This window comes from Electrona antarctica, assembly GCF_951216825.1.
Source record: "Electrona antarctica genome assembly, chromosome: 22".
Classification (NCBI taxonomy): Eukaryota; Metazoa; Chordata; class Actinopteri; order Myctophiformes; family Myctophidae; genus Electrona; species Electrona antarctica.
The window spans coordinates 24,656,327-24,668,495 of NC_136805.1; the positions used below are offsets into that span (position 1 = coordinate 24,656,327).

General features: G+C 45.7%; 1 protein-coding gene across 1 annotated transcript in view; it reads left to right on the plus strand.

Annotated features, from left to right (window-relative positions):
• LOC306915733 (SH3 and multiple ankyrin repeat domains protein 1-like) overlaps nucleotides 1-12,169 on the plus strand; it is a gene marked incomplete at its 3' end in the record, with an annotated part of 41,743 nt that overhangs the window by 13,009 nt on the left and 16,565 nt on the right. Inside the window, exons 8-15 of the mRNA XM_079493307.1 lie at nucleotides 3,152-3,268; nucleotides 3,506-3,583; nucleotides 3,871-3,937; nucleotides 4,723-4,910; nucleotides 5,430-5,554; nucleotides 7,243-7,385; nucleotides 7,650-7,763; nucleotides 8,281-8,359. Of these exons, the coding sequence (XP_079349433.1) occupies nucleotides 3,152-3,268; nucleotides 3,506-3,583; nucleotides 3,871-3,937; nucleotides 4,723-4,910; nucleotides 5,430-5,554; nucleotides 7,243-7,385; nucleotides 7,650-7,763; nucleotides 8,281-8,359 (911 nt within the window). The remainder of the gene's footprint in view (nucleotides 1-3,151; nucleotides 3,269-3,505; nucleotides 3,584-3,870; nucleotides 3,938-4,722; nucleotides 4,911-5,429; nucleotides 5,555-7,242; nucleotides 7,386-7,649; nucleotides 7,764-8,280; nucleotides 8,360-12,169) is intronic.

The following is a 12,169-nucleotide window of genomic DNA, read 5'->3' on the forward strand; positions in this document are numbered from 1 at the left end:
AACATCTAGTTGCTGGAAGGGATGCTTTGTCAGATTGACGAATGTTTCTGTCGCAGGCAGCATCATAGGCTTGCCAGGTCCGCCAAGCTGACTTCTTACCCTTTCCATTAATAGCCGGGGAGCGGGAATAGAGATGAACCTGTGATGTCATGACATACTTTTTATTTGTGTTTTTTCTATTAACTTGGTCATTAAGGAACACAGAATGAGAGGTCTGCTCTGACCAAATGAATAGAAAAAAAAACACAAATAAAAAGTATGTTATGACATCACAGGTCCTCTCAAATTTTGGGTGACTGGCTCCCCGGCTATTAAGGCATATGTTGTGTCACAACCGGAATATGCGTGAAACATAGGCAGGGCTCGAGATTTGGGTTCCCCTAGGCTATTGCAGTCTACCAAGCGGGCATCTGGGCCACCAGCACACGAAGCCACCAAGTGATTCCTTCTCCACAGAGTTAAGGAAGAAGAATCATGGGTGCCAGTTTGGCTGACCATTCCAGAGGTTTCCAGAGCTTGCAGAGAGCTGATCAGATGCACCTGTAAAGGTGACTGTAGTGTAGTACCTGAAAATGCAGTAATACAAATTTGGACTGTTCCCCACTTTGCAAATGCAATTGTGACAGCTAGGCAGAAAGCACAGCGCTATAACATGTTTCACACTATGATGCATATCCTTGTACTATAATGGAAAGGGGGAGCAAACCAATATATTTATCCGTCCGGCTTCTCCTACGAAACTTGACAATTCTGCTCAGCAAGCCATCCTGGGAAGCAGTATAGGGGAAGGCCTCTCGGAGGACATGAACACCCTTTCTTCATACCTGAAGGACTGCCGCCTCAAGCTCAGTGTTGAGAAGACTGTAGCAACAATGTTCCACCTCTACAAAAGGGAAGCAACTCGCCAAATCAACATCATGGTCGACGGTGCCCGGCTACAGTCCCAGTCCTCACCGACATACATGGAGTGAAGCTCGACAGAACACTGTCCTTTAAACAACACCTGGACAGTGTTAAGGGAAAGCCCGTGCCGCACTGATACAGCATCTAGCTGGCACCACGTGGGGAGTCACCACAAAGACACTGCGCATCTCCACCGAGGCCCTAGTTTTCCCTGCCGCTGAATACTGTGCCTCAGCCTGGAATCGCCCCAGCAGAGGTCAGGCGAGAAGCAGCCACACTGGCCCTCACTCGGAAGGCACAGTTGAGCAAATCTCACCTCCTCCACAAGGTCGTCACGGAGACACCACAGCGTACGCATCTCAAGTCCCAGCGGCCCTTTGCCACACAGGCCCAGGAACTGCTCGGCACAACACCAGCCGACACCTCCAAGGCTTCCTGGGTGAAGGCAAGATGGAGGGACCAGTGGAAGGCAGCAGATCCTTCCAGGCTTCACTACTACATCGAGGATCTCACAGATGTTCCTGGCCAGCGCCTCCCCCGCAGGGAGTGGAAAACCCTCAACCGCCTGAGGACGGGTGTGGGACGCTTTGGTGCATCCATGCAGAAGTGGGGTCTCACAGACAGTGCCCACTGAGAATGTGGGGATCCATTACAGACTGTGGAACACGTGCTGACCAGCTGCCCCACATACCGGCCACCAAATAGTGATCAAGGCTTAATTGACCTAGACAATGACACACTGGACTGGCTTGCTGCAATGGAGCTGAAGGTCTAAGGACATATACGACAGAAGAAGCACAAACAAATTCTACATGCCACAGGAATCCATCTGCACTACATTGCCTCCGCTCACCTGTCATATGTATTGTACAAATATTGCTTTTGTGTGCCATACTGTTATTGTGCAACATTTTGCTGTGACGCAAATTATATCACAATTTCCACATTTACCGACCCCTCCCCTTTTCACTTCACACACACACACACACACACACACACACACACACACACACACACACACACACACACACACACACACACACACACACAGCAGCACGGTATGGTACAGTACAGTATGGTACGGTACGGTAACGTACAGTCTGGTACAGTATGGTACAGTAACATACAGTATGGTACAGTAACATACAGTACAGTACAGTACAGTACAGTACAGTACAGTACAGTACAGTACAGTACGCTACAGTATGGTTCAGTACCGCACCCAAAATGTAGTCTGACTGAACAAGTGGGCACCCTGCACAAGTGGCCACGCGGACAACTGGCCACCTGGATGGTGTGGCGCGAGACCGTCCGATGGCCGGTCGAGTTATAGTTCATTTGTATGTATTCTTCATTGCAATAAAGGTGTTATTGATGATATTTCATGTTCTGTGACTTTAATAATGTCAAAATAAGTCAACTTTATTACATTTGGACATAATCTTATCATTTTATGATGTATATAGTCTGAAAAATACTAGGCGGATTTTCACATATTTCACATATTGCATTGATAATAATGTCTTGCAATTTGATATTTAAAATAGATATTTGACAAGGGCTCCTAGGCTAAAATTCAATAACTGACCCTAACGAACCATCATGCAAAAAATTACGCTTTTATCCGCAATTGCACTATCCTTTCACTAAGCCTCCGCACTAAGTTAGGCCACCTGGCCTGGCAGAGATATGGGCTTGGCTGAGCGTCCCTTTCTTCTCCTTTCCCTTTCTTGTTTGTAGTAGTATTTCTGATGCATGCTCATAAATTACATAAGCAGCCAGCTGTAAGCAGCTGTGTGCTTTGACGGTATGCCGGTTGTCGTGCTACTTTTCTTTGGCTTTGATATTTCATTTTGTTTTTATTGAATGTTATTTGAGTCTGAACCTGTCCTGAAGACTATTAAATCACTCTGCTGCACAAAAATATGAGGAAACCTGTTGGCATGTTGGAGGCCCTTTTCTGTTGTTTTCTTGCTTGTCGCTGTCATACAGATGTAATCAACGCTCTGATGTACAAATGTAATTCCCTCTGTTCTGACCTGTGTTTTTGTAAGGGCAATTTTGGATCTAAATGTGGGTCTGAAATATATTCTGTTTGTCTTTTATCTTTATCTTTTCTTTCTTTCCATTTGCACACTCTTCATTAACCTCTTTCCCTCTATCCCGGGGCCTCCTGTTACATGTTACTATGATGCTGCGGCTGCTGCCAGTTTTGAACTCTTTCCTTTGCATCCATTTATATTGAAAGGCCTGCCAGAATGGCCTTGCCCAGCACTTGGAACACCTTCTGTTTTATGGGTCTGACACCGATTCCCAGAATGCTTCAGGGAACACTGCACTTCACATTTGTGCCCTGTACAATAAGGCAAGTATGGAAACAGAAGAACATACACTGAAATCCACAGTGTTCATTTAACTCTGGGAGTGTATAAATGTAACCAAAAATTTGTAAATGTGTAATTTACTGTGATATACTATAGGATTTACTATGTTCTTTCCAAAGATTTGTTTACGCCTGTGTTGTTTACATTTTCTTACATAAACCTCACACTGGTAAATTAAATTAACCAAACACTATCTCGCTCACTTTCTGGCCAATCAGGAAAGCTGTTTGCGTGTCCTTCTGTACAGGGGAGCCAGTAAGGAGGCAAAGAACAAACATGGGCAAACCCCATTCCAGGTAATGAACATGTTTTGTATTAAGCTTGTCTTGTCACATTTGAACTGTGTGTGTGTGTGTGTGTGTGTGTGTGTGTGTGTGTGTGTGTGTGTGTGTGTGTGTGTGTGTGTGTGTGTGTGTGTGTGTGTGTGTGTGTGTGTGTGTGTGTGTGTGTGTGTGTGTGTGTGTGTGTGTGTGTGTGCGCGCGCGCGCGCGCGCTAATCTATGTGTGAATGTGTGTACATAATTATATAGTGAAGCCTATGTTTATGTGTACGTATGTGCATGTGTGCATCTTTCTGTTGCAGGTCGCTGTAATGTCCGGTCATTTTGAACTTGGGGAAATAATCAAAAACCATCGAGATTCTGACGTAGGTAAGCCTTCATATTGAACTTAGTCCCTTGAAGGGACTTAAGGGTCTTATCTATTAAATATAATTAAATCCCACTGCCTGTGAACACTAAAACCCCCTGATTCACAATGTGTAATCAACAAATATGTTTCTTTAGATAAATTGTAATGTAAGGGTGCCTGGGTGGCGCAGCGGTACAGTACCTGCCCACCAGTGTTGAGACCGGGCTGCCTCCACAGCCTCCAGAAAACACAATACCTCTTCCTACTTCCGGGCCATTCCCTACTTGTGTGTAGTTACTATAGTTACTGATGATACTAATTAAGGCTCTGTTCCATTTAGTGTACACAGTGGTTCTTAAACCTTTTAATTTCAAGGACCCCCATAACTTTGATAGTGTACAGATGGAACCACCAAATGGACCCTTACGGCAGTGGTTCTCAAAGTGGGGTCCAGAGACCACCAGGGGTCCTTGAGGAAGCTCCAGGGGGTTCCCAGCTATGATGGATAGTTAGGAACCAAATGGACCCATGGATCTGTAAGTGTACAAATGGAATCTATGCACACAGGGGAGAAATGTCAAAATTGGGGAAATGTTCAAAAATTACAATGGAAGTATACTGTTATGGGATAGAGAGGTTTCTTCTATAACATATGTTGACTTTATTTGTTGATTACTACCGTAACCCTCACTCTCTTCATTCCTCTGTCCTTTTCACTTCTCACTGTTATGATGCAACCCCCCCCCCCCCCCTCCCCCACAAACCTCAATATCACCTCTATCACCCTTCACACCTCTATCCCCAGTGCCCTTTTTGGAATCCCCAAAGTATGTTCCCATACGCCAAGAGAGTGCCCGCACGCCTCCCTCCCTACTCCAGCCCCATCCCTTGCTGCGAGCCAACAGTGATAACACCATGCAGCCTGACCCCCTGGTCAGGGGGGACCCCATGCAACTGCCCAATAAGACTTCAACCAACCCCTTCCCTGCACAGGTATTCAGAGGAGATTCTCATAGGTGGATGCTGTCTTCCTGACCTTTATGACTTTTGAGATTAGATTGTAACCGTGACATCTAATATGTTACCTGCTCTGTTAGAGTCTCCTCTCTCCCACTGTACATCACTCCACATGTCTTGTCTTTTACAAACACCATTTGAAGTCAGTCCGGTTATTGTTAAGCAAGTCACACATGCTCCACCGATGCCAATGCTGTCTCTCATCATCTTAATTTTCTACCATCAAACAAGTCTTTGAATTCTTAGCTGATTTTGAACCCAAATCGGTTGGAATAAAATACCACATCTGTCATCAGAAAAATCCATGTCATCAATAAATTATTGTCTTAATAACTAAACTGCTAATCAATTTAAACTCAAATAAAATTGTATCTGTACAATACGTATTGTATATAGGGAAACTCGCTTCACAGGAAATTACACTCAAAATAAAAGCCTAAATGAAACAGTAGCTCTCGCTCCACATAACATGAAGTGCATTGTTTGTATCTGTAGCGCAGAGCTTCGGTAGGCATGAGGAGCTCCAGCAGCCCCCGAAATCGGACACGCTCCCCCTCCAGGGGCAGAGGAGTTCACAGCGACACTGAGGAGAGACCACGGCAGACAAGAGGCAGGCAGGGGTGAGGAGCCGATGATGAAGTCATAAACAGATAAGACTGTACAGTATATGATCCCATAGGTTGTGCTCCACATGGCCCACTGTTGGGCAGTGAGGATACTGCAAGTTGGCCCCCAAATAATTGGCAAAAACACTAAGATCGATTTTGACGATATAGCATTAAAGGACCACTTCACCACTTTTCAACTTCTCTTCCTATAATTGGTCCTAACTAATGTTCATGATAAAATACCACAATTTCTTCCTACTCAGTCTGTGTCTCATAGGAAGGCTGTGGGCAGTTCAGAAACCCATCCACCAGTGACATCATCGATGGTGAATCCAAGCTAATAGAAACGGCAGGCTTTCTTTTCCTGAAAAGTTGCAATGCAAAAGTTGAAGCCATCGTTCTCACGATAATACAAATCTAAATATATTTTAAAACAAATCTTGTTTAAAAAAAAATCTGCCTAATGATGATGTCACTGGTGGACGGGTGTCCGAACCATAGATATATATAAACTCTAGATGGCTCAAGGCGGAGTTTCTGACGTCGTTCACCCGGCAGCCATCTTACTTCGGGGCTACAGTACAGTATGTTCAATGGCAGCTCAAACAGAAACAGTCATAACTCGCTCAAATCTTGACGGATTTACAAACGGGTTGGTTCATTACAAACGTTGTCAACGTGGCTATGATTCAGGACGCTTATCTGCTTAATTTTTTTTATATGAACGTCGTATAAAAGCATATAAGTATGCAGACGTCTCTGACGTTTATAACAAACCAAACCGTTTGAAAATCGGTTGAAAATTGAGCAAGTTATGGTCATTTAAGAGTACATGCCCCATAGACACAATGTTATGTGGCCCGAGGTAAGATGGCCGCCACGTAACGACGTCGCTCTCCATTGGCCAACAGCGCGGGTGAGCTATCTAGAGTTTATATATATCTATGGTCCGAACTGCCCAAAGCCCTCCTATGAGACACAGACTGAGTAGGAAAAAAATGGTGGTGTTTTATCATGAACATTAGTGAGGACCAATTATATGAAGAGATGTTGAAAAGTGGTGAAGTGGTCCTTTAATATTAAAATAGTATGACAAAAGGTCATGGTATTCTTTTGTTAAAACGTTAAACATGATGTTTCATTGTGATACAGATAGGAACTTAAAGTATACTACATTAGTTGCATTGATAATACAATTGTATTATTGATCATTAAAATAAACTGCGGCCCACCTATCTGATCAAAACTAAGTGGTCAGATGGGTGTACTGCAAACGGTTTGGTATGGTTTTCAAATGTTTTGTATGGTCATACCACCAGGAACCATGAGCTTGAAGACACAAATCAGAATAAGTTTAGTTCTATAAGCTAGAATAAAATAACACAATAAGAACTTATTATTGATCATTACTAATTTGACATCCCAAACATGTGCAATCCTGCAGTAATAACTTAAACTGTGAAGAAAAAAAAACACGTTAAAATCGGTAGTAGCGACGGGTGGTGCGCAAAGGGCAGGGACGAGCTGGTGAGTGACCAACATGAGTCACGCTTACTGACTCATGTAAGATCTTTCCTCTTGAATGTACTTTATTTCTGTAGCCTACAATTTAGTCTAATTAGAGTCTTAACGCTCTTTTTTTCCCTCCCCATTTCTCTCTTTCCGTCTTGGTTTCTCTGTGCCTCTCTCTCTCTCTGCAGTGTGACCTCAGGGGGGGGTGCAGGTGGGGGTCAGATGAGGCGTATGTACAGTGCGGTGCCTGGGAGGGTGTACGTAGCCACTCAAGGCCACAATGCCAGCGGAGACAGAGAGCTCAACCTCAGCAAAGGAGACAAAGTGAAAGGTGAAGTAAAGTTGAATGTGCGGGACATAGGTTAAGACTTAAGAGTGTACATTTGGATGTCTTTCTGTCTCATCATCTCTCTCTGTCTGTCCCTCTTTCACTCACTCACTCACTCACTCACTCACTCACTCACTCACTCACTCTCGGTGTGTGTGTGTGTGTGTGTGTGTGTGTGTGTGTGTGTGTGTGTGTGTGTGTGCGTGTGCGTGTGCGTGTGCGTGTGCGCGTGCATGTGCGACACGTGTGTGTGCTTCTCTCTCTCAGTGTTGAGTGTAGGAGAGGGAGGCTACTGGGAGGGAACAGTGAAAGGCCGTACTGGCTGGTTCCCATCTGAATGTGTGGAGGAGGTGGCACCGCCCAATAAGGACACTCGACCAGGTGGGGCAACATCAGTCGGAGGTCTCATCTTAACCCATTTTGGGGCGGGAACCCCTTTTGGTGTTAGCATTATGTCATGCTTTAGCTATTGAAAAATAGCAGATCTACAAGTTCATAGCGCGCCACCGAGTGGCACGATACGAGCTTGTAGGTCTGCTATTTTTGAAAAATCGAAGAACGACTGACATAGAAACATAGCTTTTTCAGAAAACTGTCAGGATGTAGAAGACATTTTTAGAATCTGATCTCAGGTCAAAATGGGAACTGGAAGGCGGGAGGACCACCATCCATCAATCATTTCATTCATTCCATCTAGAGGGTGCATACAGCTAACCATACGGGATATGTGACCACCAACATAACACAATGCATTCAGTCAGTGTGCATTTGTTAGATTCAGAAGTGTTGCTGTAAAGGCAACACGTCTATAGAAAGAAAGACAAAGAACGTGTCAGGAGGAAATTGGCTGGAAGTCGGGATGCGCCCACACGTCACTGTGTCTCTGTGTCTTTTTCAGATACACGCAGTGAGAAAGCCAAGAGGAAGTTGTTCCGAAACGTCACCGTGGGAGCCTATGATGGAATTGATGGGCCCAGGTAGGAATTGACCAGATTCACATTTTTGTCAACCCCCCGCCCCCCCCATGGTATGAGCAAAATGCCACTGTGTGAATACAGTCAATGGATAAAGGTCGGTAAAGGCCATAGGGATGCTTTCCCCTATGACCTTTACTACCTGCAATTACTACAACAAGTATGATGATCAATAAATGCCCTCATTCTTTTCTGCTGACAATGACAGTGCTGAATAATTGGTTAAAGGACTATTTCACTTCCAAAAACATTTGGGTCATTTTATCGTCTACTCAGGTAGACGAAAAACATGGCCCCCTGAGGGGGCCATGTTTTTCCAAAAAGAATATGAAAAATAAATGAAAAAAGGAATTGAAAAAACACGGCCACCTGTATTAGGAGGGCAGTATGAGTCACCAGAACCAAGGACGGGTGGTTAAAATGGAGTTAGAATGGGGTTAGAATGGGTTTGTATAGGAAGGGGACCGTGTCTGATAAATGAAGATCAAATATCTAAATACTGAATCAAGCAACTTAAAAACTGTCCGGGGGCCCGAGCCGTTGTTGTAGTGGTCCGTGGGCCCGAGCCGTTGTTGTAGTGGTCCGGGGGCCCGAGCCACTGGTGTAGCGGTCCGGGCACCTATCGGCTGACAGCGTGTCACGGGTTCGAACGCCGATCCTGACGACCTTTGCTACTTGTCATTCACCATCTATCTCCCCATTTTTAAGTGAAATATCCCTTAAACTTTGTCAGCACTGTCTCATCTCTAAATAATTTAGTTGTTTCTATCTAGACCTGTGTCGCTGTGTGTGAGTTGCATTATGTGTGAAAGGTGCTATTATTATTATTAGTAGCAGTAGTAGTAGTAGTAGTAGTAGTAGTAGTAGTAGTAGTAGTAGTAGTAGTAGTAGTAGTAGTAGTAGTAGTAGTAATGCTAGTACTACTACTACTAGTAGTAGTATTTCCGTTTGAACATATTATTTGACTAAGAGTAATAAGTTACTGTAAGTGCAAGTCAAGGCAACAGTAAGCTGAGGCCTGCTGTCTCTCAGTTAAGTCAGTATGGAGACAAAGCTACAGTACATTGAACCTCATTGACTGCTGTCCCCCACGCTGGGGTTCCAGCTGTGCTTTGTCACACGAGTGGAAGGGCAGCATCTCTACACTGTCTGCGCCGCTGTGTTAGGTGATAGGCCTACTACTGGGAGCACCAGGTTGGCCAAGGTGGTTGTTATCCTACGTAGATTATGCTGGGTTTTACACGATTGACAACGAGACGTTTATGGCTGGCTCTGTAAGAGACTATAGCCATCTCTCTCTGTGTGTGTGTGTGTGTGTGTGTGTGTGTGTGTGTGTGTGTGTGTGTGTGTGTGTGTGTGTGTGTGTGTGTGTGTGTGTGTGTGTGTGTGTGTGTGTGTGTGTGTGCGCGCGCACTTGTGTGTGTGTGTGTGTGTGTGCTAGTGTGTGTGCGTGCGCTTGTGTGTATGCTCGGATGCACACCTGCCTGCCTCATTGCCTCCGTATGTCTTCATGTCTTCTTGGCATGCGTTTGTTTTCGGTTGATTCCAGGCCAAAGCGTGCAGTATGTTTCTGTATTACTCTGCTGTACAGCCACATGTACTGTACTGTATTGTGCTGTGCTTTAGGTGCCGAAAAGCACAAAAGGCAGGTGCGTCAGTTCAATTCTGTACCTTCCAGATTCCCAATTGAGGGGGGAAAATGTGAATGTCCACTTTCACGCTGCCAAGCCTGTGTCCACATGCTTCACTGTTTCCCAGTGCTTGTTTTCACAGAGGAGAATAACGCCATAAATGGAGAAGAGGGTTTTCCTTCTCTGTCTCCCCCATCGCATCTGTCTGATCAGCTAGCATCATACTGCAGCCCTGCCCCAGGCAGCTGCACTTAACTGGGCTCTGTGTATATATTTGCATGTGTGCAGTATATATACATACAGTACAGTATTGTATATACTGTGCGTGCGTGCGTGCGTGCGTGCGTGCGTGCGTGCGTGCGTGCGTGCGTGCGTGCGTGCGTGCGTGCGTGCGTGCGTGCGTGCGTGCGTGCGTGCATGCGTGCGTGCGTGCGTGCGTATGCACATGCACATGCACATGCATGTCTGTTGGGTTGTGCAGGTCTGTGCGTGTACAGTGTGGCTACGTAGGATCTGTGCATGTATTATAGTATGCATGTATGTGTCAGTCTTCTTGCTACGTGACACACAAACCATCCCACTAATGAGTCATGTTACTCATGTACAGTACGTGCGTGGGGAGGCTGGTGTGCAGAGTGATGGTCAGTCCTACGGCTACGGGCCATTGGTCTCACTATTCACCTTCCCTGGAGTGTAGCGTGGCTCCTACACACTAGTGTAGTTGACACATTACATTACATGATTACAACATCGAGTGATAGTTTAACTCTGAACAAAGAATATGACTAAGCGTACCATCGTGACTCAATATTCTGATATATGATTCTGATATATATATATATATATATATATATATATCTGCATTGTAATAGAAATAGACGTTTATTGTGATATGGGATATGGTAACAGGGGGATGAAGGTTATGTTTGAATATGCTGAAGGATTAGCTTTTTTGATGGTGTCTTATCTTCATTTGTAAGCCACATAATTCAGAACATGCACCAAAATATCTTATTAAATCTTAAATCTTAGCTCATTCACTGTCCTATCCAGAAAGCCACGTGGATGGGAAAATGTTTGTTGGGATGAAGAAAATGTGTAAAAATACTATGCACCTTGAGTGATCAGTGTTGTTGTCTCTCTGCTGTCTGACAAAGTGTCACCCACATCAAGGTGGCATCACCTCTGTTTTAAATGGAACTAGATGATGGGTGGCAGTACGGAAGTACAGTAGGACTATAAGATGTGTGTTAACTGTAACGGTTGCTGCTGTGGTTTTATCAATACTGCAGCTGGGCATTTGGTAGAATGTCAATTAGCTTTCCAAATGGGAGCATTAGCCCATTGAGGTGAGGGTGCTGTTTCAGTTTGTGCGTGCGTGCGTGCGTGCGTGCGTGCGTGCGTGCGTGCGTGCGTGCGTGTGTGCGTGCGTGCGTGCGTTCCGTGCACACGCGTGTCTGTCTGTCAGTCATTAAATCCAGGGTGGGCATCCTCTCCCCTGGAAGTGCGTCTGTGATACAGCAGGCATGTACAAATGCACACATGCTATCCTTGTTTCCTACCCCCCTTGTGGGTCCTGATATCTCTCTACCCATCCCCCCATCCACACCCGCACATTCAACACCCCTCCATCTCTCTCCCTTCTCACATCCAGAGCTGGATATCACATCCCTCTCCCTCCATCTCTCTCTCTTTCTCTCTCTCTCTCTCCCTCTCTCTCTCTCTCTCTGTGATGCAGCCATCTCTGATGTTCTTTCATGCGCTCTCTCTCTCTCTCTCTCTCTCTCTCTCTCTCTCTCTCTCTCTCTCTCTCTCTCTCTCTCTCTCTCTCTCACACACACTCTCACGCCCTCTCGCACGCGCACACAAGCGGGTGCTGTCTTAAGCATGCGGGGTGCAGGCACACTAGGCCAGCGCCTTCTCCCTCTCCCCCGTCTCTCTCCGTCTCTCTCTCTCACTCTCTCCCTCCTCTCTTCGACTGTCGCGGCTCTCTCTCCGGCTGCATTCTCGCTGCTGGAAGACCGACAGGCGGAGGAGGAGGAGGAGGAGGAAGAGTGCGAGGAGAGGGAGGAGGAGGCGGAGGAGGTGGTGGTGGTGGTGGTGGCGAGTGCGCGGCTGAGCGAGGAGGAGGAGGAGGAGGAGGAGGGGGGGGACATGGCAATGGGGGGATGCGGAGAGAGAG